This window comes from Hypomesus nipponensis, chromosome 11 (assembly GCF_054491055.1).
Source record: "Hypomesus nipponensis isolate SF chromosome 11, ASM5449105v1, whole genome shotgun sequence".
NCBI lineage: Eukaryota > Metazoa > Chordata > Actinopteri > Osmeriformes > Osmeridae > Hypomesus > Hypomesus nipponensis.
Window position 1 is genome coordinate 16,897,589 of NC_140371.1, and position 25,125 is coordinate 16,922,713.

Consider the following 25,125-nt stretch of genomic DNA (forward strand, 5'->3'; position numbering starts at 1 on the left):
AACAACAAGTAGCAGCTGGTGAAATGAGGCTTAGCAGTGTAAATAGGTCAAGTAAGGTGAATGTGATTTCATGCCTGTTTGAACTTTGCTGTTCTTAATTGGACAGTCAACATTTTGTAATTTTTATGTATCATGAAAATACTAAATAAATAATAATCCATGTACAATTTCAAAGGGCAAAGTAACACTGTAATTCTGCAAAGCTGAATTGTTTTAATAAATACAACTTTATTCTCATGTTATATATATTTTACATATCATAACTATTTTACATGGTGCAACTTATTTGAACAGAAGCTTTTAAACATTTAATTTATTATTTATTAGTTGTTAGCCTAACAAAAAATACCAAATCAGTAGACAAATTGTAAAACACATGTATATCTTTAAAAAGAAAAACGATATTACTGTAAAGACATAACAGAGCAGCCAAAGTTCCTCACTTTAAAAACTCAACTCTGTAAAGTAAACATTATGTTTGTGTTTGAATGTTTAAAATGCAAAACCTTGAATGAGGCTCTAGATGTGCAGTAAGGAGAACTACTATGACCAGAACTTTGTGCTTGTATGGCTGTGAGAAGTAACAGAGCCTGTCTTCAGTGGGCTTGTTTTCATTTACTTAAGCATGCAACAATGGGGTGTAAAGGTGTGTGACGTTTTAACAATAATGTTTCTTGAATTGAATATAAAAGGGAATCTAGATATAGTATAGTCAAAGTATAGTTAAATTCAAATAACTGTAAATATATTTTCACAATCTACTCTTTAGCAAACATAGAATTGGTGAATCAGCCCACAAATTGTTCATACTACTACATAATACTAACTTCAATACACTGTAATTTAATATACTCTAAGTTTACAGTAAAAATAAGTGGTCTGAAACCCATATAAATAGTAAAACTATGTATTTAAAACGATGCCATAAAAACAGGTTGAAGTGCTTAATGAAAGTCTGTACTCATTGTTAATCTATAATCTCACGATGATGCTACAAGGAAGTAGAAAACCTGAACTATCTATTATTCAAAACTTTTAGAGGACCCCAGAGGTGACTCATGAACTAAGACTTTGCACTTGCTTTGTGAGACAGTGTGAATAAGACAGTACAAATGATGCAGTTCAGTAGGAATGGCCACACCATTAGGTTGACAGTTTAACAAATAGGATTCTTGATTCGGTGAAACAAAAATTCTCTGTTATTCTAATGTCTATATATCACATCTGACAACCACACAAATCACAGGACATTCTTCTCATATGGTAATCCTCTCTCTGTATTCCCTCTCACCTCCCCAGATATATGATGTATAGTTATGTAATTCCAGATGTAGAAGATAACAGCTCATGCCACAGTACACACTGGGTGAGAAGGCTACAGATGATTGTGGTTTAGATTGATGGAGCCAGTGCTGGTAGGGATAGTGTGTGTGGTGTCTTTGTCTCTATGGTTGCAGTAAGATGTCTCCTGTCCGGATTACAGCTCCTCACTTTCCAGTGTGGCCTCCACAGGGGAGCTGGAGAACAGGATAGGGCTGTTGTCTGTGGTGGGGAAGGCAGACCTGATGTCCAGGCCTTGACCTGTCAGAACAGCATAGCGGCTTCCAGGGCGTTGAGACTTCTTCATGAGCACTGGGACCTGCTGGTGCCACTGGGCTACAGATTTGAAAAAAGCGGTTTGAGTGAACGTGTTTAGACGTTCTGTCATCTCAATACTTTGCAGCAAGAACATGGGATGAGGGAGGGGATACGTACATAAAACTTACCATAGATGTCTAGCCTAGCTGTGCATGATACGATACCAGCCTCGTTTTTAGCTGACACCGTGTACCAACCAGCATCCTCTTTCCTGGTTGGTTGAATTAAAAGGCACACATAACCAGTGGCATCCTGGTGCATGCTGTAAGGAGACATAACAATGTCAGAACACCAAAGTTATCATTTGTCCTATAGTGACTATACTGAGTATAGTAGCAGTAATTGACTGACTTGACTCTGTCCTTTGTGCAAGGGATGCTGTCATTGTCCTTCTTCCAGAAGATGACAGGAGGGGGCAGGCCCACCACCCTGCACTCCAGTCTGACCGGAGTTCCCTCGGGGATACCAGTGTTCTGGAGCTTCTCAACAAACTGGGGTGGTTGTTTCATTTCTTTCTCTGAAGGAAAAAGAGAACAACAGCACTTTAGACCAAACTATCATGTGATTTTTATGCCATTTTTGAAAGGTCTTCATTATGAAATAGAATCAAATCAACCTCTTAACCCTTTATATGGACAACATACCAACAACCTTTAGCTCCAGACAGAATGAGCTCTGTCCCGCTTTGTTGCTGGCAATGCAGGTGTATGTCCCTGCGTCGTTCTGTGTCAGGGGGTCCATGACCAGTGAATGAACACCGTTCTCCCTCACCAGCATACGGTGGTAGAAGTCTGGATAGATGGGCCTTCCATTAATCAACCACATCAGCTCTGGGTTTGGAAGGCCACTCACCTAAAAATAAAAATAAAAAAGGATTTCAACAGCACTTCCTGATTATCTTCTTTCAATTACTAATGTCTGTTATCTTACCTACCTTACAGTCTAACCTACACAGCTTGCCCTCATGGGCCAGCATATCTCCTGGAGCCTGGAGGAAGTGAGGTCGGAAAAAGCGTTCCTGGGTTTGCTCACCCTCCTCCACTTCCTGTACACGCGCCCGTACTCTGTAGCCATGAGAGAAGAACGAGAAGAACATGTTACGCACGTTATAAATTAAAAATAAATCCTGTTGTTGGTGCAGCCATTATTAGTAACAAACAGTATGAGCTGCAGACATGCCTGCTCTTCATGGTGCAGAGGGATCATTCTTACCCCTGCTGATCACACTGCACACTCACTCCTGCTCACCTCTGAGAGTGAATCATGGGTGTCAGACGGTTTCGTACGGGACTGGTTTGGACGATCAAGTGACCGGAACAGCTGATTCGTCCCTGGTGGGTTTTAAACAGCATGCCAGAATAAGCTTTGGGATCCAAGTGAAACAGGTGGCTTGCTAAGCATGAGTCGTACATGTGCTATACCTGGGGGTTAGCTGCCATGACAGTGTAGTTGCCGTCGTCATCATTGATGGTGGTCTCTATGTGGAGGGCACAAGTTCCATCCCCCTCTCTGATCTTCTTAAAGTGATCATTTTTACTCAGGATCTGCTTTCCATCCTTGAACCAATAAACCTTGAACAGACGGATGAAGAACAAGAGTAAATTTGTGTTTAACATTACTGGCTGTCATTTGTAAAATCTATATAAAATACTGCCTACTATACGCAGTGCTACTCTGTGATGTATCACTCCCTCACCTTAGGTACAGGGATGCCAACGACTTTACATGAGAACGTGACTGGGACACCCTCCATGGCCCTAAAGTTCTTCAGCTTCTTGTCGAATATGGGGGCGATGCACTTCCCTGTGGGGATCTCATCGTGTTGCACCTCGTCGTCTGACTCCTCCACTGGTGTACGCTCCAGACGGAACTCTATCTCACTCATCAGTCTATGCTCAAAGTTGGACACTTTGTACTCCTAGAACGAGGAAGTCCATGCTGTCAACATAATATTCACGGTCATGCTGATATTGTTAGTTGAGATAACTAAGAGATACATGCATGAATGGAAATCACATGAATGATTTCAGATTTGGTTTAAAGGATCCCCAATCAATAATGGCAGATATGTGATTTGACAAAAAAAATATGGTAACACCATCACAGTGAAATCTTACATTCACTGTGTCAAAAAATAAAATTTCAATTGATAATGAGGTCTGAACAAGAATCACCAGGACACCGTCACATCGTAAAAATAACTTATTGGGGCGGTTTTCACTGAACTGATCCTAGAACCAAATACTCATATAGTGTTTGTCAGACTGTAGGGAGAGTCATTATCAGTCTAGGAAAACACCCATTAGTGTTAAAGCCACAGCCTGTAGGTTCTGTAATAGCCCAAATGGTCGATGCCGACTGGACATTATTACAGATTGTGGCTTTAAACCTTCACAATAGCCATGCAGCAGCATTCCTACTATCATTCTTTGAGGGATGGAACAGTTAACAGAGAGGACATTGAAAAATGTAAATATTTGCCAGAACAGGATTCCATAGAACTAGAGACTTACAAACTCAAACCCAATTGTGTTAGCATTGGCCAGTTTTTTATAACGCAAGGAAACACCAAACTATAGAAAATTGTTTGGGACATTTACACATTACAGGTTCCTATTTACAGTGAAGACTCCAAATAAAAAGTACTATTGTTCTTAAGTACTTGGGTTGATTTTGATTTAAGTACAGAAATACATGAAGATATTGAGGTGTTTCTAAATGTAGGAGCATTATGAGAAATGAAATGAACAGGGAATATGATTGGCTTCTAATGTAGTAAACGGGAAATCAGCAGGTGGCCTGGTAAACTGGACATGACTTGAAATGAAATAATCTGCTGAAATGTCTTCGATGTATATAATAACTAAATGTAAGATTTGTTTCTGATACACTAACAATATACTTACTCTCTATTTTTTTTTTATACTACATGCGATTTATTGACAAAAGGTTAAATGTGCAATTAGAATGATTAACCATATATCAACTGAAAGTCGAGTATCCATACTTTATGACTGCTTGTTAAGCAAAGCAATGCTAGTGAGGGAGAGTAGTTCATTGTACCTCATCATAGTTAAAGACAGTAGCGGGAATGTTTGGTCCAAGGGGTCTGCTTGCTGTTTTCCCCTCATTAGTCGGCTTCTATGAGAGGATAGGGATGAATGATGAACACCAATGTAGACACACATACACGCACGCGCAGATGAACACTGTGATGCATACAGATCACACTCACACATGATCACTTATTAGTGACTAGGTACCACTAATGAGTGATGTGTGATTGAAACGCATGAAGTTACAGGGACACACAGGTGATGAATGATTATGGGAATTTAATGATCTGGAGAGGAGTGATTGCCTATACTCTGCTATTGTTGGGTGTAGGTTAGCTAATCCAGATATTCCCTCACGATTTTCTCAGTTTCACTGAGATTTCTGAATTAAACTAAAAAAGTCCTTGTTTAAGAAAACAAAATAATAAAAACAGAGAATGCATCATGCTGTTTCTCCTTGATGCCTTGTACAATTCAAACACTTGTTTTGTTCATTCATTGGTTACACTCCAAGCCACATCCGCAATGTATGCAATAGATGCATATTGCGAGATCACAACTATTCTAGAGATACGATGTGCTTGAATAACTATACTGTTCCAGAGATCTTCACTACCTGTTGTACAAAACGCGTGGCGTCATCTTTGAACCGAAGCTTTTTCTCTATATCTTGAAAGAGGGATTCTCTGCTGTCTCGAATTTCATCGTCTGACAATAAACGAGTCCTGGGAACCTTCTTCAGTATGCCTTGAGGAGGCCTGTGGACAACAAGTTTGTACGTACAATCAACCACTATGACATTGTGACATTTTAGGGAATACTCAGTTGATGATTGTTGGCTAAAAGGTAAGAGAACTTACCCTGCTGGAGCGCTTCTGGGCAGGCCCATGGAGTTGGTGGGTTGTGAAGTGTGCAGAGAGGGCAACACGGAGCTGAGGAAGGCTACGGGGTTCTGAATGGGGCTGGGGGTGGAGCTGCTGGAGGTGGGGGAAGAGGCCTGGGGGGGCGACTGTGACCGTAGAGCAAATACAGAGTTGAGGAAGGGTACCAGGGTGGGAGAGGACATGAAGCTGAGGGGGCTGGTGGGGCTGGTTGGGCTGGTGGGGGACTTCAGCACCCTGGTAGGGAAGACTCTAGGCGGGGGGAGAAGGGAGTGGAGGTGGGGGACTTGGCTGTGGAAGATAGGAGCTTAGCGGCAAGCTCATTGAGCAGGGGAACAGGGGACTCTGTCGGAGAGGGACTCCTGACTGGAGAGAGGCTCTGGGCAGCGATGAACTCCTTGGGCCTAGCGTAGTTGAAGCTCTGGGATGTGGGGGCCAAGTTCATTAGGGAAGCATGGGTGCTTCTCAGCATGGGATAGGGGGAGGTATCCTGAAGGGAGGTGGGGACTTTGTTAAGAGAAGCAGGGATGGAGCTGAGTGATGCTGCGGGGGCTGTGCTCAGATGTGGGGTGGAGGGGGAGCTAAACTGGGGGGTGGTGGGTAGGGTCCTAGGCAGGGACGAAGGGGCTAGATTCAGATGAGATGCGTGAATTGTGTTCATCTGGGTAACAGCTGCTACACTGAAGGGGTGTGTGTATGTTGTGTTCATGTAGTGTGCAGGAGTTGTTGTCAGTTGAGGGGCAGGGGGAGGGGATGTCACGAGAGGAGCTGTTTTCAGAAGGGGAGGGGATGGCAGGGTGCTCTTAGGTGGAGCAGGGGCGGAGTTCAAGTGAGGTGCAAATGTGATGCTTTGCAGTGGTGCAGGCATAGTGCTCACTAGCGGTGCAGTGGTGGTGTGTAGTCTGGTCACAGGAATGGAGGTCAGTGAAGATGTGGGGGCTGTGGTAAATACAGGTGCATTAGATGTCTGCATGAATGTGGGGATGGGTGGAGGATGTAGGCTTGGTTCAGACTGGGACTTAGGCTGAAATGGGGACTGAGGCTGGAACTGGGGTTGGAACTGTGTTGTGGGCTGAGGCTGGGGCTGAGACTGAGGCTGGAACTGGGGCTGGGCCTGGAATTGGGCCTGGAACTGGGGCTGAGGCTGGGGCTGAGGCTGGAACTGGGGCTGGGGCTGGACAAGGGGCTGAGGTTGAGGCTGGAATTGGGGCTGGGGCTGGACAAGGGGCTGAGGTTGGACCAGGGGCTGAGGCTGAGGCTGGGGCTGGGATGGCAATTTGACCTGGATCTGAGACTGGGGTTCTGCTTGGGGCAGAGGCTGAACCTGGGACTTTGATTGTGGGTGGGGGTGGTGGTGGTGTGCCTTTGCTGGCCAGTTTGAGGCCTCCTTCTGGTTCGAGGGTTCACCCTCCTGTTGCTGCTCCATCAGGACCTGATTGTGGAGGAGCTGGAGCTGGACCGGGTCCCTGAGTAATGGTCAAAATAAGGATGGAAAACAAAGGTATCAGATATGTAAATGAGCATTGCAGGCTGAGCACAAAGTTTTAAATTCAGTGTGATCTTCACACAGTTGAAAAGCACACAACAATTTCCTGCCCATTTATGGGATAACAGTAGGCAACACGCAACATTGTTTGATTTGTCAATCCACAACAGTACCATACTGATAAACATGCTGCAAATCCAGTTTGAATTACATTACTTACCACTTGCATGCCATGTAAAACATCCGATAGTAACTGTTGCACCAAACTTTCAAATATTAAAATTTGTGTAGATATTGAAATATCGACACAAAATCATAACACTGCACTTACATATAATATGTCCCATCTATTCTTTTATGCAGTTGAAAACTCCACATAGTCAAGCCGAGATGTGTTCAGTAGTATTCAAACTATAGCTGCTCCACCAGTGATACAGAGTATAGCTGCTCTAACAAAATTCTCAAGAAGTTTCCTCCCACATTCAGTGTTTACTTTTCTAAAAACAACCCACCAAACCCTACCTACCGTATTTCAAAATAAGAACCACAAGACCAAGACAACCTATGCTCACACAGACATAAACAGTAGAAGAGCAAATAGTTTGATGTCTGTTCGCTCACTTCATCATTTTATACACTTTGGTCACACTCACAGCTTTGGTTTGGCCAGTACTGGTGGTGGTTCTTTGTTGGCTGATGCCTGATCCATATCCTCATTTGATTGGCTGTTGGATCGGTCACTATCCTCATCCTCCTCATCCTCTGGCAGTTTGAAGTGAACACGTAGTCCCACCCTGGAGCCGGACCGAGGCTCTTTGTGGTTTACCAGGACCCCAGACTTCAGGCAGGATGAGGTTGGGGGGTCTGGCAGCGGCACAACAGTCGGGGTAACATTCTGGTGGTTGACTATCCCCTCCCCTTTAGATGACCCAACAGTGGCTGCCTTAGGTCTAGAATCTTCCTGACCATTTTTAAAGCTTGTGCTTTGGGATTCGGTCGTCAGTGGGCTTGTGAGAGGTTTGTAAAATGAGGCCCCCTCGTGAGTCTTTTGGGCGTCTGGACGCACCATCGTGGAGCCTGGCAGGTCTTGGTGGAGGGAGTTGAGGTTAAGGGGGTCCAGGTTGGGGAGACTGGTGCTGAGAGGGTCCTGCCGCAGCATGCTGGAGCGGTGAGGGTCTAGACGCAGGGTACTGGTGCTCAGAGGGTCCAGGCGTAGGCTACTGGAGTTGAGAGGGTCCAAGCGGATGGTGCTGGAGTGTGGCTTGATGCTCATAGAGCTCTCAGACTGAGATTTCAGGAGTTCAGATAGTGAAGGCTCTGCGAGTTGACTGGCTTGCACATGATTGCTGTTATTACCATTGCCTAGTGAAGTGCAGGCAGATAGATAAATAAATTGCAACAAATACTGAGAGATATTGTCTAACAAATACTATCATTTTCAGTGTATATTAGAGACATTACCTTTTAATCTCAGTGAAGCAATACTGGACACAGTTCCATACTTGTTGCTTGCAGTGCAAGTAAATGTTCCAGAATCTTCAGGGAAAACTTCAGAAATGACCAAAGTGCATATCTCCTCTAGAATGAATGCAAATGAGATATACACATTTGACATCATACAATTAGCAGAGAGACATTTTAGATAACATTTTGATACTGGCCTTTAAAAAACATTAATAAACAGTGGAATTTTAACACTCAGAGGAAGTTAAACATAAAATGTCAGAGCCGCTACAGAGCAGTTCTTTCCAATCACAAGATCTTGCCGTTAGCTAAGACCCCGTTTGACAAGCTGCCTTATATGGTCCAAAGTCAGGACAAACAACTCTGGCGTATGTTTGGGGGGGTTAGAAAAGAGACAGGCCACACCAGACTCTCTATAAACATCTCAGGAGAGTGAGGGTGTGCACTGTTGTAAAGTGCACTTTTACATGTACTGCAAATGAGCTGCTTTTTCTGAGAGGTGCACAAATCATGTTCAAGAGAAATAATTCATGCTATATTTACCTGACTCTGCCATGGATCTAGGCTCTGAAAATAAGAAAACAGGATACAACTTTTACATTCATGGGTATTAATAAGAGATAATATGTTTTTTAAGTAGCGCAAGTCAAACAAGGAAAATATTAGATATCCACAAGAATTACTAAGTGTCAGCAATTTAAGCATTTAGATATGGATTAAGTACTATGTATAATTATTCACAGGTATTAACTATGGTTTATTCCCCCACAAATGGAAGGATTTTTTAAATATAAGGTAGTAGTGTCTCATAGGCACCTAAACACATTGTAAACTTACTCTTCTGTAAGATTCTGAAGTCAGGGGAGTCTTCCAGAGCAATTCCATCTCTGTACCAGCTGACTTTGGGGGAGGGCACCCCCTTTACACGGCACTCTAGCACCACCAGCTGGCCCTCCAACGACAACAGGTCCTGCAGAGACTGGGGGTACAAAACTGTTGGTTAAACCTCACTTTCAGATCGATATTGTGAATACATTTTATATAATTGTAACTCCTTATATATGATCTGTTGTATTATATCTCTGAAAACAATCTGGAGATTATTGGTGGAGGTTTACCTTTGTGAATACAGGAGCAGCCATAATAGGTCTCAAGTCTAATTCTTGAAGGTGAATCTCGCTGGAATTCTGACTCTGGATGCAGGAATAAAACAAATAGGTTACACTAATACATTATAACAGACATTTTTTGAATGTGTTTGGTCAAATACTATAAGAACTTGAGAAGAAATTACCTCAGGGGGAGTTGTTTGTGAGGAAGCCACTTGGATGGGCAGTGCAGTGGAGACCACCTGGGTCAGTGGTAGAGTTGTAGCAGTAAGCACAGGTAGCAGTATGGACGTTGCCAAAGCAGCTAAAGGTCTCGGCTTGTCGTGTGCCAGTGTAGATTCTGTATTTAGAGATGACAGTGTCGGAATCTCCTGGACAGGTGCTGTCACTTCTGGGGCGTCTGGCAGTGCAAAGCCCTCCTGATCAGGAATTGCAGGTGGTATCTCCAGAACAGGAATCACAGTGGTTGTTGTCTGAAGAGGTAGAGAGGATGTGGTCATGAGACCAGATGGCTTTGAAGAGACTTCCTGTTGAGGCTCCTCAGGATTCTCTGAGTGGTGGTCTTCCACATCAGCAGACACCCCTGTATTGGCCACCACAGGTACAAATGGGGCCAGTTGGGCTGTTTTGCTCTTCAGTCTTTGGGTTTACAAAGGAAAAAACACATCTTCATTATAATAGTATTCTAAATGCATCAGTATAATTTTATCTTAAAATTTAATCTTTCAATAATATTTTATAGTGAGAAAAAGTATTCACTGTGCTGCGTGTTCAAAACGTTGTTCCCCATCAGAGTCTGTGGAGGAGGCTCCTGCAAACATCAACAAAAGCTTATGTCACTTAACAGGGGACAGCACTTTTGAAACAAGGTGTCTTGAAGGTCACAACAGTGGTCACCTTCTATGTAGATCTCTGCAGAGGTGGAGTCTGTGCCGTAGAAGTTTGAGGCGAAGCAGGAGTAACGCCCAGTGTCTTCCTCAAACGCCTCTGCAATGATCAGAGAGTGTAGCTCGCCGTTGTTGATGATTTGAATATCCGGGCTGTTCTCCAGCTCCTTCCCCTCACAAAACCATCTGCGCAACACAATACAAATATGCTTGACAAGTCCACCTCGCACTGCACTTTCCTCTATTGGGTGATGATGAGCGTCTTGCAGTATGCTCACTGTTTCCCTGGCTGACTGCCAGTAAGTAAAACTATACCCAGTTCAGGGGAACAGCTATGCCTTTCCCTGTAAAAGAAGCCACACCAGTCTGTAGTGCCAGTAAATGTCCACTAATCATGCACTATGGTGAGCATAATTGATGTGAATGGGAACACTTGTTTGATAAGAACCACTCAATTGTTATGACTGAATCAATAGTTAAGCTTTCACTCTCAGGGGTGTCTTCCCAGCCTCTCTGGATCTATGACTCTATTCTAGGTGGGTGAGGTTATCATGCTGTCAAAGAATCCCCTATAAACATGTGGATAGGAGTTCATATGTTACCCTCTCGTCAACATATACTGTATCATGTCAGTTAAAGTTGAATTTTGTATGTTTTATTTGACCTTGAAATAAGTGAGCAAATGTAATCCATGGTACACCAGATACTGTAGGTGTTTTCAGTGAGATATTCATAGGTCAGGATATCTGGGCTCATTCCAAGTCTTCTGGTCTAGTTTTCAAAATGACCTCAACCCAACCAGGCCCTCTGCTGTGCCACTCTGCAGGTCTGAGTTTGATCCCTGGGTGCAATGTAGGCGACATTACTGGAATGTACTGCCCGTGTTCCATCTGGCAGTGCGTGTCATTTCTAATGTGTAAGGCTCTAATTTGAAAGTATGAGTAGCAGAGGAATTGGCTTGTATTTGCAGACGCCGTCCTCTGCACCTGTCAGACCTATTTTGTCTCTGGACTCCAACACTACTGAGGAAAGCCCCCCCAGCAGAGCCTTGTGGTGCCTACCACTGTGACTGGGTGTCCCAACAACGTACGCACAAAACTAAACATAGACTAAGATTATGTACAATACTATCTCCTGACACCACAGACACTAAACCCTGTGATACAAAGATATGATATCAAGCAGGCTGATGGCACAAATTCACATCACAGCAACTCAAATGACTTCAAAACTACATTCAGTACCATATTACAAACGTTTCATATGACTAAAAACATTACAGGACCATTCAATTTGTAGTGAACATGAGTGTCCTAGTTAAGTAAAAATAAGTTAAAACTGCACACAAATACACACTTACCATCATATCAGTGGTTTTACCGAATAACTTGTCCATGTTTCCATCAACAATGTTGTCAATTCCATTATCAAACCCAAGTGATGTGCTCAGTGCCAGTGCCATCTAAAAATGGCAGGGCGCTAAATTTTCACTGACAAGAACATGTCAGTAGGTGAATCGTTACCAGTGGGACCAGCAGCCTTACACTGACCACTCTGCTCATACAACTGTGTTTGTCTTTCTGTTCAAGCAAGAATTCATTCTCAACCCAGACAACTGTTCAACCTTTCACATTCCTCTGATGTTTTGAGCAAATAGGTCACATTGGGGGTTATGAAGACTACGTGTAGTTACACCTCAAGTAGTATTTGACAGTTTAAAGAATCTCTTATCCAAATTAATTTTTACGCTGCAGGACTTTGACAAGACACTAGGATGATCTAATGTTCCAGGCACAACCTAGAACACACATACACAGGGTTCAGTGTCAGCTGTTTGCTGGTGTCACCTGTCAGACTGCACTCTTAGTGACTCAGAAAAAAGCAACATTTACCTGAACAAAAATAATACCTCATAACTTTTCACAATTAATGTATCTGACTAAACTAAAATGGCCTTTTTAGAAGTTCTCTTATGTCTGTTTAACTCTATTTCCTATTGATGTTAGGGATGTTCGGTACGCATAAAGTATTCTGTTAAGCATCAGGGATGTTCGGAGCTATATTTGCCATATTGAAATGAAAACCAACATCTAAGTTAATCTTGGTTGATGATAACAACACACACATGGCTCATCTTGATATCCAGAAACCTTAGTGAAGTTCTAACCAAGCACATTTTATACCAATGAGCTCAGTGTCCTGAGGTCATTTAAAAAAACAAACAAATCTAAGAGAAGCTGTAACATTTCAAACTGTCGTGAATAATTATAGCTACCGTGGTGTAGAAGGTACAATGTAAAATTTCTAATCCAAATAGCTTGGCTATAACAAGTAGTTTGTGGTTTTGCAGACTTTTTGTTTTGTTTTGTTTTGCCTTACCGGACTTCAGGCATGGGAAGTCCTCTTACGATGCAGTCCAACTGGACCTTGATGCCTTCTGCAACTTCCCTGCTTTTCAGTTTTTGGATGAAGCAAGGCGGTTCACAGACAGGTTCTGCTCTGTAGGTGTTCTCTGAAAGGACAGGGCTCTCGGTCTCCTCCACCTCCGTCCCCCCAGACTCATACTGATCCTCTGTAGTCCTGCAGTCCTGCATGGAGAGCTCCCCGGGCGATGCATGGTCAAACTCAGCTGGGTCCATCTGGTTCTCAGGCTGGCAGCCGAAGGCAGGAGCAGGCCTCTCCATCTCTTGAGGTAGAATAGGTCTCTCCCTGTCCTCTGTGTTGAGGGCGAACACAGCCCCTTCCGAATGGCTCTTGTTCTGATGCCTGCTCCTGTGGGCCTTGCACGTTCTCGGCCGTATCCTCTTGGAGCTGTTGGCCTTGAAGAGAGACGAGAGCTCTTCAATGAAGTCTGCAGCCTTGTTGAGGAACTCCTTTTTGGACTGTGTCTCCGGGCCGTAAGGTGTGTTCCTGGCTGACACGTTGAAGTCTTGAAAGCCCTCCTTGGGGGCCTTGTTATTCCTCATTATACTGTCCTGCATTGGGGGCAGTTGTGTCTGTCTCTCTGCTGACAATGTAGATTGTGTCAGTGGATGCTCTTTTCTTTCTGGGGCTAACTGTGTGGTTGGCAAGACTGAGGGGAGAGTAAAGGGGGTGGAAGAAGGGGCAGCAAAGGGGGTGGAGTGGGCACCAAGAGGAGTGGAGGGGGGAGCGGTTATAGGGGTGGTGGAGGAGGTGGCAGAGGAAGTGGCAGAGGAAGTGGCAGAGCAGGTGGCGGAATTGGTGGCAGAGGCGGTGAGGGACTTGACCTCTGCCCTCTCCGGATAGGACTCATGTCCGATGGCCTGGCGAGCCAGGTTGACACTTTTGTCCAGCTCCTCCTGACTCAGGAAGGCTGAGAGGTCTGGGAGCTGGGGGTCTTCATGCCCCACTGAATCCTCAGCCTTGCCTTTGAGAGGCCCATAGACGAGGCGCCGTGAGGAGGAGGAGTCAGAGCGACTCATCTCGCTGTGTCTTTGGTGTGCTCGTGCTTCCGCTAGGTAGTTCTCTCTTAAGAGCTGAGATACTGAAGTTGGCTGGTCCACGTTGTTCTCAGTCATGCTGTGGGAGAAAAACAGTCATCTGTAATTACTTTATTGATATGTATATATGTATTTATATACATATATAACATAGCCTTTTGTACATTCTGAAAAGTATGTTGAATTAAAATGACTAACGTGAAAACTAAATATTTTTTTTAAATGAGCCTATGATCTCATAAAAAATACTAATGCATTTTCATAACAAAAAACTAAATTTTTGTTAAATGAACATCAACATTACTTATTATTGACTATTATGACTTGTCTATTTTATATTTGACAGCTTTAATGCAACCCAAGACATACATTTTATATTTTTTGTTAATTGAAGTAATGAATACTAATAAAAGTTCAGTTTGGTGTATTTATTCCAGAACACCCAGCTTGAATTCAGCTTTTTGACACTAGCTTTTGGTAGTTATTGAATCCAGAAATGGGATAGGACACCCAGATGCTACTGACACTCAAATCAGCGCAATTAAGAGAAGCAGCAATGCCCTTCTCACAGACCTGCAGCTGCAGCTGTTGTGTACATTAATCCTTTGCAAACAGCCTCTCTGGCCCCCCGCCCCCCACACCCTTTCTACCCCCCCAAGTCATATCTAATATTAGCAAGGAGTCAGTTTACATGAAGAAAACCAAGAAAAAGTAGTCCCCACTCATCCTTCCAAGTTCTCAACAACATTTTATCAATCATATTTTGATGTTTTTGGGGGCAGACACTGACACTAAGATAACACGAGGTAATGCCCCTTCCAGATTAGAAATAGACAATCCCTAATAAAAGTCAATGCCTCCCAACAAAAATGAATTATTGTAACTGTAGTTGAAAAAGAGAGGATATATATGCACATAATGAACCACTCGTCATGGATCATTGAGAGACTGGGCTGCAGTGGGCCGTTTCTGTGACTAATACGAGCCAGTAAAATACAATTAAAACCAGGTAACAGGCGGGTGCTTTACCTTCAAATATACCCAGCTGGCCCCGTTCGGATCTGTCAATCCTCGGAGCGCACCTGTGCTCAAAGAGGGAGATTCCGGTCTTGTGGTGGTGGCCACCTGGGACAATCTGGACACAGGCAGCCGCCCAGGTTTCCTAGTTTTCTAGTTAACCTTGGATTTTACAGGGAAATACAGAGGGAAGCAGCTAGGGCAACCTGTCACCCGTAAAAGTAGTAACATTTGTCAGCCCACTGGTAGCAGGTTATTTTGGGGTTGCCTGGCCCATCTCATTGGCCATGGGGGGCGTTCTGTAAAGGGATTCCTCCTCCAGCGGAGAAACACTTACGGTCGTCTGTCAAAACCCACCATTCTAGAATTAGAAGCCTTTCGTTGAGCCTCCTGAACACTTATGTTAACACAGCAAATGACTGTAGCAGATAAACCTCAGGGTGAGTCCTTGCTTACAGTTCACCAGGACATTCACACACCCCTGCAAATATGGTTGTGTATAGTACTTGACCTCTACAATGAGTGGCTTCCCATCAAAAAGCTATCATTAGTTGCAGTACATAGTGAGCTAGCAACCAAGAATAACAAAGCACTCCAGAAGATGGTGTGCACAAAATAATGGATTTACAGGGATTTCCAAGATTGTTTATTGAAATGAGTCAATATGTACATAAGACAATGCAGTGAGCCATCAATAAATTGCCAGAGGCAATCAATAACGACAATCAAGTCTGAGCATCAGATTACATTTAAAACAGTGCAAAAAGCTGTATCAAACATTTTCATTCAAGTTAAACATGTAACAATGATTGTTTACAGTAGCTAGCCTACTGTATGATTATACTGCTATGACAAGAACCATTTACATCAACCAACTGTACAAGCTTACACACAGTTTTTCTCAAACTCAGGATGTACCAAAAATGTTCATCAATATGGATCATTAATTGGCTCAGTGACTACAATAGATAGAGCAGCAACAAAGGGAATTTGATATTAAAAAATATACTACCATTCATCCCAATGCATTAAGTAAACAAAAGCACTGTGAATAATCTTTGGCATGCTTTGAATGTACAACCTAGTTAAAATAGTAAAGAAAAACAATTTACACAACATTTTCAGACCAAGAGAACAAACAGGCTTATACAATTTAGTATAGGATTGGGCAGGATTAGAAAGTGCCAATTTTGGAATATCCACATTCAACCATTTTTCTCACACAATGTTTCAGTTTCAAGCAAAAACACTTGTTGTTATGGCCATCATTTAAGCCAGCACAGGGAGATACCCAAAACTCTTTGCATTCACTATCTATAGCACAGGACCAGCATGTATGAAAATCAGGTTGTAAAAGTTACGTAAATAATAACCAGATTACTTGGCATGTTAGATTTCTGGCAATTAAGACTTAGCTAGCACAAGTAAGATTCATAGTATGCCATCATGGCAAAATCTTGCAAATCAATTGAATGATCAATACAACTAAATTTCAATCAATGTTTATGTCTCCTTACTCAGAAAGTGAAATCCAGATCTGTACAATAAAATGTTAGAAACTATTTAGCAGCAATGAAAAGTCTTGATGACATCACAACTAGACATCAGGACTCCTGGTTAGAAATCAGGAATTAGACCTCAGGATGGTTGTCATCCATGTTCATGTTGTTACGCAGGCTACTTGAAAAACCTAACAGAGGAGAGCTGAAGGCACATACACAGACCCATCTCAAGTAGCACCTCACTAATGATCATGGTGCATGCATCTATCAACAAATGGATAAAAGCACCGTTGTGAAATCACTGTGCTTTTTAGAGGAGGCAAAAAGAACTGTCCACCACCACAACTATGGCTCAACAGACCTTGGGCTCACCCAAATAGCTCATCCAATCAGCTAATGAATTCCTAGTCACAGTGTTTTACGTTTGGGTTGAGCCAGGCCACCCCTGTGATGACAGAGCCATAGTAAAACAATACATTGCTATTTTACTCATCATTCAGCAAATTAATTTAAATGTGTAAGTAAAAAAAGCAGCAAAGGGACTGGATATTGTTTTTCTGTGTATGACGAGATGAGTACACCTTAGCCTTATTCTACGGCGAATCCTCACTGGTCCTCTTGCGAGACTGGTCACCTCTGGAACAGGGGAAAAAGCACACTCAAAAAGCCATCCCGAAGTCATCCAATACCTTCATAGCATACATAATTAATGAATGTGCTGGGATTCAAACATGATCTGGCCACCATACATTGTGGTCATGACCATTACGTGCAGTACTAAAATCAATCTTGAAACACCGACCTGGAAAAGCCCTTAAGAGAGAGCTCCATCTGCAATTTCTGGTCATGAGCTGCATAGTCAGAGAGTTGAGACTCCACTGCTGGAGGGTTGATCTGAGGGATGAATCCAGAGAACAGGGCAGGAGCTGACTGGGCCCACTCTGAAACAGTAAGACTCAGCAGTCATTATAACATGACAACATCCGGTACATTTAAATACCATCTCAAAACCACATTTTACTAAATAAATGGCTGACCTGGTTTGAGACAATACAAGCCTTTAACCACACTAGCCATAGTTGATGGTCTGACTTGAAAGGGCATGGAATGGGCTTTGATCAGAAGAGCTAAGAAAGCAAAAACAACATATTGTAACCGCAAGTAATACGCAGCACAGTCATGTTTAGTGGTTAATACTACAAGGTGTTATAAAAGTAGAGCAAAGTACTCACGAATCAATGTGTTCACATGTTTTTCTGCAACATGATCAGTAAACAGCTTCATAAGATCTTCTTTCAAGTCTCTATTTAGCTTTGTTTCAATGTAGAACTTATTCTGAAAGAGCAAATTTAAGGAAGATGGAGTTTAACCTGTCAGAAAGCAACCAACTGCTTTGGAGAAAGAGTATGCCATCAACACTGGTCTTGCCCTCAAGAGCTGCCAAGAACTGTGGCAGAAGCAAAGTAGCTTATTGATTTTTAAAAGAACATCACATTAACAAATGTGTAATGTAACAAAGGAACATGCATTAAAATGTTTAATATTTTGATATTTACCATGTATATGAATACAGGAACTATGCATTGAAGAGCAGCTGTGTATTGAGTTAGAGCAAGGTTGAAACTTTCAATAAAATTCTCTGGTGGACAAATCTAAAGACAGACAATAAATAACAGTTATATTCTTTGTTCATCACCCAACAGGTCATTCAAGAATCCAAAACAAACATTACTTCTAGAACCACACCCTTGTTTCTTACCTGTAAGTCTGAAGATACTTGCTGGAGGTGGATAGTAATCTTCGACATCAAGTCTTTGTACAGCAACTCTGAGTGTTGTTGACACACACACTTGTACACATAACTGAAAAAGTTAAAGGGACACAGTCACCCTTAGCCTATAACATGGTTCCATCAAACATGGAATAGCTTTTCTTTCTATTTTGAGGGCATTTCTGCTTTAATGGTACAGATACAGTGAAGAGATACAAGAAATGGAAGGGTTAGATAGATTGGAGGACACCCAAGCTGGATTGGAACCAAGGGCCCTGCAGAAGCCCTTAACATACATTTTCAAAAGACTTTTTACCATAGCTTTTGACTACTTTTATCTCTGATGGCTTTTATTATTAATATATTATTATTACTTGTATTATTGATTTTATGTAAAGCACCTTGAACTGCAATTATTGTATGAAATGTGCTATAAAAATAAAGTCTAATTATTATTATTATTATTATATTAACCTACGCGGTACATGACTTGACTGGTAAGCCACCAGGGTACCCCGAGAATGGATTTATTTTTTGCAAAAAAATGCCCACCTGTATATTTGCTCATATGAAATAGAGATGTGGTCCGAGGGATTTTGGATGAGTAGGTGGTCAATGGCTTTCTCCAGGTTTGGCCAGTATGTGCTCCTATAATCCTCCTCCGTCATAGCATTCATTACTGAACCACACAATGACAAAATAGAATCAGTCAAACAACCAAGACCATGGTCCAAGGTGGGCCTGCAGTGGTATAGCAATGTTAACACCATGGTTACTGGGTCAAAGTGTATGAGCCATAGCGGCAGGTCTTAGCAGTCTTTCCTACTCATATTGGAAAAGACGTGGTTTTGGATGCAATTCCGTCGTCTGTGCTAGCTACAAACTTACGAAACTTTGAGGCTGAGTTCAGAGTCAGTGCTCCAGCAAGAGCTGACGAAGCGTGGCTGTCAATGTCGCTGATCTCACTGCTGCTCTCGCTGCTCGAATCTAAGTCCATTAACTTTGAATTACTGGTGCTGCTGGAACAGACCTTTTCATGGTCCCTTAGCATGAGAGGCACCGGTGAGACAGGTTGTGGCAGGGGAGCATCTGACATTTTGGTCCTGAGATACAAGTGGGTTCCGTTCTCACAGTAGTTATGGTTGTGGTCATCAAGTAGGTTAAAGCTGTCTTCTTCCATATCCTCCATGCTGTAGACTTACAGGATATACACAGAAAATCCACATAGAGATGGCTACCAATGCTGGGGAAAGCGACGAATTTATGAGTATTCTCACCCGCTTGTCAGGTTCGTAGTATTGTGGTTTTCTCACAAGTTTGTGCGACACTTCTCAACACTGCTTTACGTTAGAATGAAGTGCAGGGAAACATCGGTCGTTTTGTATTCTGGTGCTGCCCCAATGGCGGACCGGGATTTCAAACAAAACGGTGTGTTTTGATGTTTACATATATTTTTTCTCCTACCTAAAAATGATGTTCTTCAAGAGAATCTGAATTTTTGTGTAACTTAATATTTTTTAATAATGAAATGCAAACCAATGGTGTTGCAATTACTTAATTTTACTTACAAATAGACTTTGAGACACACACACACACCCGAAAGTAGTCGTCTCTAATTCCATTACAACACAGACAAAGATCACTTATAATATTTCAATTAAATGTCATTTAAATGTGTTCTGATGTAAATGATTAAAACACTAAATTTAGCTCACCCTAAAACACAGAGATGAGTTCTAAATCTTATTACGCTTAAGATACTAGGGCCAGAAAGCTCCTCTCAATATGGTGGATGGTAAATAATCTTAGATCAGTCACACCCAGCTCGCTAGAAAGTTAGACAACTAAAACTCTGCCATGCAGTCTAGGGGTGTGAAAAGAAAAAAGTGCAATTTCTTAAACAATAAATTCATCAGTATAGTTCTAAGGCTTATTTTGATTTAGAAAACCCTCACTTACTCCTCAGTGAATATGTCCCACAGGTTACAAAGTATAAAAAAAACAAGACATTACTGTAAAAAGTAGCTGCCAATGTCATAAAGAAAACAATGCCACTGTTAAATATATTTTTTACAATTATGTGTTTAAGTGACTGAAAGACAGTCAGATTATTTAAGAGAATAATGTTCTTTCTGTATAGATGGTGTTCTTTGGTTTTGGTTGGCGTTCTTAACATGAATTGGCCAGGCTCATTGAGTTGAACTTGAGCTCATTTCCTGGTAAAACAAGGACCTTTACCAATCAAACCATCAGGAGACAACAGAATTTATCCAAGCAATTACTTTCTGCCCATGGGGAGTGTTGTCACTCAATTTCATCTTTATGAAAAATGAAAAGGAGGGATGGGGGTTCAAAAAGCATACAAAACATATAAAAAGACAATTAGTGCTTTGTGGACATGGTATTTCCATTTAAAGGTTTGTGGTGCTCTTAACGTTTTCAGCTGTACTGTTTGTCTGCACACTTAAGGTGTCCTTATTGGCTTGCTTGTGTGGCAGTGTGTCTCTGTGGCAGCCCTCTCCCTCCACTGCTGGCATACTTGGCTCCTCAGCCTCACTGTCCTCATCCTCTTCCTCATCCTCTTCCTCATCCTCCATCCCATCAGCACTGCAGCAGGAATCCTCACTATCACTTCCACAGGAACTAGATGTCTCATCTTCTGAGTCGGAGCACACTTCAGCCCCGTGGAAGATGTAGTGATTTGGTGCTTGAAATAAATATTGACTTTCTGAATGGGAAAAGACAAGAATTTGGGGTTGAACATCAACTAACAATTTGGCCAAAAATTCATCCATTCATCCATCATATTTTAATGGATTAAAAGGAGAATGAAAATGTAATGAAGATGTATTACGTCTAATGGAAACAAGATGGGAACTATAACAGCCTTATATTTTATCTTTTAAGTTTAAAACAACATTGCTAAAGGTTACAAGTTTTTAATATTACTGAGAAAATCTTACTCTCAAGGCGCTTGCTGATTGGACTGCGACTGACTCGACTCATCCAGCATCGTCTGTGAATTTCACGGTTAAGGTTTTGGTCATTTAGTCCTTCTTGTTGTTCCACTTCTTCTGGTTGTGGATCGACTGTCTGTGACTCTGACCTGCCTAGCGTGTCAGCCTTAAGACTCTGGGTTTTTGGACAAGGTCCTGGTGATCGTTCAAGAACGTCTTTGCCACTCTGTGTTCCACTGTCTTCTGAGGACTTGATGTCTGTATTTTGTTGCTTCTGTTCCTCTATCTGCTCACTGTGTGTAGAAGGCAAGGCCTCACAAAGTGGTTGCTCTGTGGAGGTGGGTAATCGAGGGGGTTTCTCCGTAATCTCATTGAGTCTTAAGGTGTTGTAGCACAGTTGTTCAAAGTCTCCTGCTAGTCGGTGACAGAGCTCATTGATGATGACATCACAGTCGCCAAGAAGCTCCACATCGAAGTTGAGGTGAGGCAGCTGCTCCCTATTGATCAGGATTTGAGGCACTTCATGAGGAATGGAGTCTGAATGGAGACAGAAACAAGAAATGGTCTGTTACAGGCACATGGTTTTAAATACAGGAAAATATACTTTTTAAACTCTGACTTTAATAAATCATTAGATGTACAGTTCACATAAAAATGTAAACAATTTAATGTAGGAACACACTTCTTTCTACCTAACTTCCTACATGAAACTGCTCACAACAAGGTATGTGGATTATCTTGAGTAACCAAGTCATGCTTTCTGAAAGGAGACATAGCTATACCGTTTTTCAACTGTATATTCGGGCCCTTTGAGCACCAAAAGATGGATAAAGAGCACTAAAAGGTAAGAGAAATGTGTATTGTGTATTTCTTATTTCTTGGTTAAACTTAAGTTTCAGTTTGTTTGATTAAAATGTTCTTCATTAACTTCTTCCATGAATTTAATTGCCACAAATAAAATCAAAATAATTTCTCCAAACCTTAAGGTTAATACCAATAATACTTACTTGGGATGAGTGCAACTGGTCGCACTTTAAGTGAGGACCCTATCACAATAAGGAGGTCTACTTCATCTTTGTCTTGCTTCATTGCTCTGTGAAAGAACTCTGGAAGATTCTCTCCAAAGAAGACAATATCAGGTTTCATGATTGCCAGAGGGATGTCAGGACACCGTGGACAATGAGGGACAACCTGGAAGAAGATTTCAACAATCAGTGATGATTTAGTGGGATGAATACCACCATACACAGAATATATGTATTTCTTCAGAAATATTTATTGGGCCAGTACCTGATTAAAGATGTCTTCTCTTACGGCCTCACAATCAACTTTGTGTTTACAAACTAGACAGGATGCTGTTGCAAAAGACCCTGAAAACAGTTGTGGGGGGGGGGGGGGTCAAAAAGATGGTCCATAGAACATTAATAAAGTAAACCAATTTAAGGCCACATAACTAACCATGACACTGAATAATTCTTTGAACGCCAGCTACTTGTTCCAGGGTGTCAATGTTCTGGGTGTAGTTTCGTAGAAGCTTCCCCTGCTTATCCAGCATAGATATAAACTTGTGACAGGGTGATGGCTGGAACAGTCCAGGATAGATCTCCTGCAATAACAAATTTTAATCATCTCAAATTAACCAGTATAGAAGTAAATGTATTATTTGCTGGTTACAGATTTAATGTGTCTACGTAAAGTCCGCAAACCTTGGCAAACTTAAAGAAAGGTCTTGGGTCTCTTCTGAAGTACTCAATATCAAACATTGCTTGAGGGTCTGGAAGATCAGGGAAGTCAACGGCAAGTCTTGCATAGATACCATCCCTTGACCGGAAGTCTGGTATTCCACATGAAACAGACACCTGAGACAAAACAAATAATAAACCTCAACATCATGGCATACATCGTATTGTATCCTCATTCAAAAAATCCCATGAGACAAGATTAGACTACCTACCCCAGCTCCAGTAAGCACTAGGATCTTTTTGCTTTCGTGAAGTAACCTGACCACGTCCTCCAGTGTGTTAATATCTTTGCGCTTCTTTCTTTTAGGAGGTTCTGAGATGTTGATGATGATTTGCCATAGAGTCATGTCATCCAGGTCGGGAGGAAGCACGGTCTCAGGAAGCAGGTCTTTGAGAATGGTTCTTGGATCAGTCTCTCTCATGATGTGTTGCTGAATAAAACTGTAGGACCCTGATGAAAACAACATCACATACACATTTTTCACTCAAACCAAAATTATCCATGAGCCAAATATGACACATTTCAACAAGGAAATTAATGTTACAAGTAATATTTGGTTGTCTACTTAACAGACGTCTACCTATTTGAGGTTGCGGGGTCCAATCACTGGAGCTTGCATGGGAGGACCTGTCATCATCCTCGTTAGCACAGTCGGAGGTGGCATGCCCGTTGGGGGAAAGAGTCCCGTCTTGACCAAGAGGTTCTGCTCCCAGAATGAAGATATCTGTTATTGAAACTGTGACAAGTGCAATGGTGCATTGGCGTTTTATAGATCCTATCCATCTAACTAGTTCAGTGTGTGATTACAGTAGAAAATGTGGCAAGATGCTCCGTCCCAGGAAGCTTGCTTGCTAGCCTACATCAAGACAAGCTATTAGTACACCAGCAATAGCGTAACCGGAAAATGCCATTAAATGAGTTAAGTAGGAGAAACTGATCAAAGATGAAACTTCAGCCAAATTCTAGTTTATTTAACTTCAGTCAACATACATGCGTTTCTAGTACAAATCTTAACTAACATTAGATCAATTTAGTTAGTGCTACATGCTAGCTCAATTATTGTAATGCTAACGAATTCGCAGAAATAAGTAAGTAAAAAACCTGGACTTGCCTGCTTGCTCCTCAGCTAGACCATCTACTGATGTTTTGTCCACTTTTGCAACTCTTCCGTGAGGCTCCAGGACCATTTGCCCATTGTCTGCGCCTAGTAATGCTGCTGGGGCCTGCTCTACCGCCATCACCGGCTCAACCCCCCTCTCCTCTGGACGCGCAAGAGCCACCTCCGCCCGACGCTCACCAGTCTCTGCTCCGCAAATCACTTGTTCTGATTTTAAGCCCACATTCAATTGCCATGCTTATTTTCGATCTTTTAGAGGCTGGTTCGTCCATATCAGGAGTGCTAGAACAGGCTCCAACAAGAATATTCTCCCCGTCCGCCATCTTCAGCTCATAAAGCCGCTGTGGACCGTGGTGAAAAATTCTTCCGCGGTCGACAGCTGGATGATTTAAATGGCGCATGTGATTCGCTCTCCATGAGTAAAGTCATTCGTTTTGGATCAAGGGGGCAAGAGTTAATCACATGCTTGACAAAACCGGCACGGGTGGGCGGCGAAGTAAAAAAGTGTTGGTGGTACATTGTAATGGATCCCATGGGAAGATTGAATCCAATTAACAAATAACATCACTTCAGGTAGCATCATACTAATAACTGTAAATATATTTGGCCACGTACTTTCAATAATGATTGCAATAATATAGGCTACTAATAATTTGAAGTGGAAATCTCTGATACTAAAGAATTAAAGGTATTAACTTGCAGATGTTAGCCTACCCGTCCATACTTATAATCATTAACTGAACAAAAGCGGACACCAACCTTTCCTAACTCCTGAAATTCACTGGCAACCATGTGCACCGCGGGGCACCCCGGTAATTCACTTGTCTTTTTCGACTTGTGCTCACTGCTCGAGTCGCGCTCATGTAGCCTACGCAGATGACGTCAACCATAACAATATAATGTCATGTGGTGATAATTCACATTTTGTGTGTGTTTTTTTTGTGTGCAAAACTCTTAGTATTTGAATTGCAGGCACAACTAGCATACTAAAATGTGAACTGTGACAGCTTTCACACATAATAGAGTAGATATAGTC

The 25,125-nt window shown here is 42.1% G+C and overlaps 3 protein-coding genes across 3 annotated transcripts; all 3 read right to left on the reverse strand.

Moving 5' to 3' along the window:
- Positions 1-208: 208 nt before the first annotated feature.
- mypn (myopalladin) lies at positions 209-15,240 on the reverse strand. Its single transcript, XM_084709731.1, is given in 22 exon segments — positions 209-1,656; positions 1,767-1,900; positions 1,990-2,155; positions 2,283-2,490; positions 2,573-2,702; positions 2,887-2,969; positions 3,060-3,209; positions 3,335-3,556; positions 4,702-4,779; positions 5,311-5,452; positions 5,555-5,840; positions 5,843-7,041; positions 7,715-8,423; positions 8,523-8,639; positions 9,069-9,092; positions 9,363-9,504; positions 9,644-9,718; positions 9,820-10,273; positions 10,394-10,445; positions 10,532-10,707; positions 12,901-14,061; positions 15,012-15,240. Coding segments are annotated over 21 exon segments (5,886 nt in total). The 5' UTR covers position 14,061; positions 15,012-15,240; the 3' UTR covers positions 209-1,477.
- Positions 15,241-15,628: 388 nt separating this feature from the next.
- cacul1 (CDK2 associated cullin domain 1) lies at positions 15,629-19,598 on the reverse strand. Its single transcript, XM_084708773.1, has 8 exons — positions 19,161-19,598; positions 18,825-18,951; positions 18,261-18,363; positions 18,058-18,153; positions 17,734-17,836; positions 17,539-17,628; positions 17,304-17,442; positions 15,629-17,137 (listed from the first exon to the last, which is right to left on the reverse strand). Exons 1-8 carry the CDS (start codon positions 19,459-19,461, stop codon positions 17,095-17,097), a joined length of 1,002 nt encoding a protein of 333 aa, XP_084564899.1. The 5' UTR covers positions 19,462-19,598; the 3' UTR covers positions 15,629-17,094.
- A 169-nt stretch (positions 19,599-19,767) lies between these two features.
- Positions 19,768-25,120, reverse strand: sirt1 (sirtuin 1). The gene is given in 10 exon segments (XM_084667026.1): positions 19,768-21,000; positions 21,236-21,766; positions 22,237-22,420; positions 22,520-22,599; positions 22,688-22,835; positions 22,936-23,088; positions 23,184-23,422; positions 23,553-23,675; positions 24,084-24,298; positions 24,300-25,120. Coding segments are annotated over 10 exon segments (2,181 nt in total). The 5' UTR covers positions 24,491-25,120; the 3' UTR covers positions 19,768-20,683.
- Between the last annotated feature and the right edge of the window lie 5 nt (positions 25,121-25,125).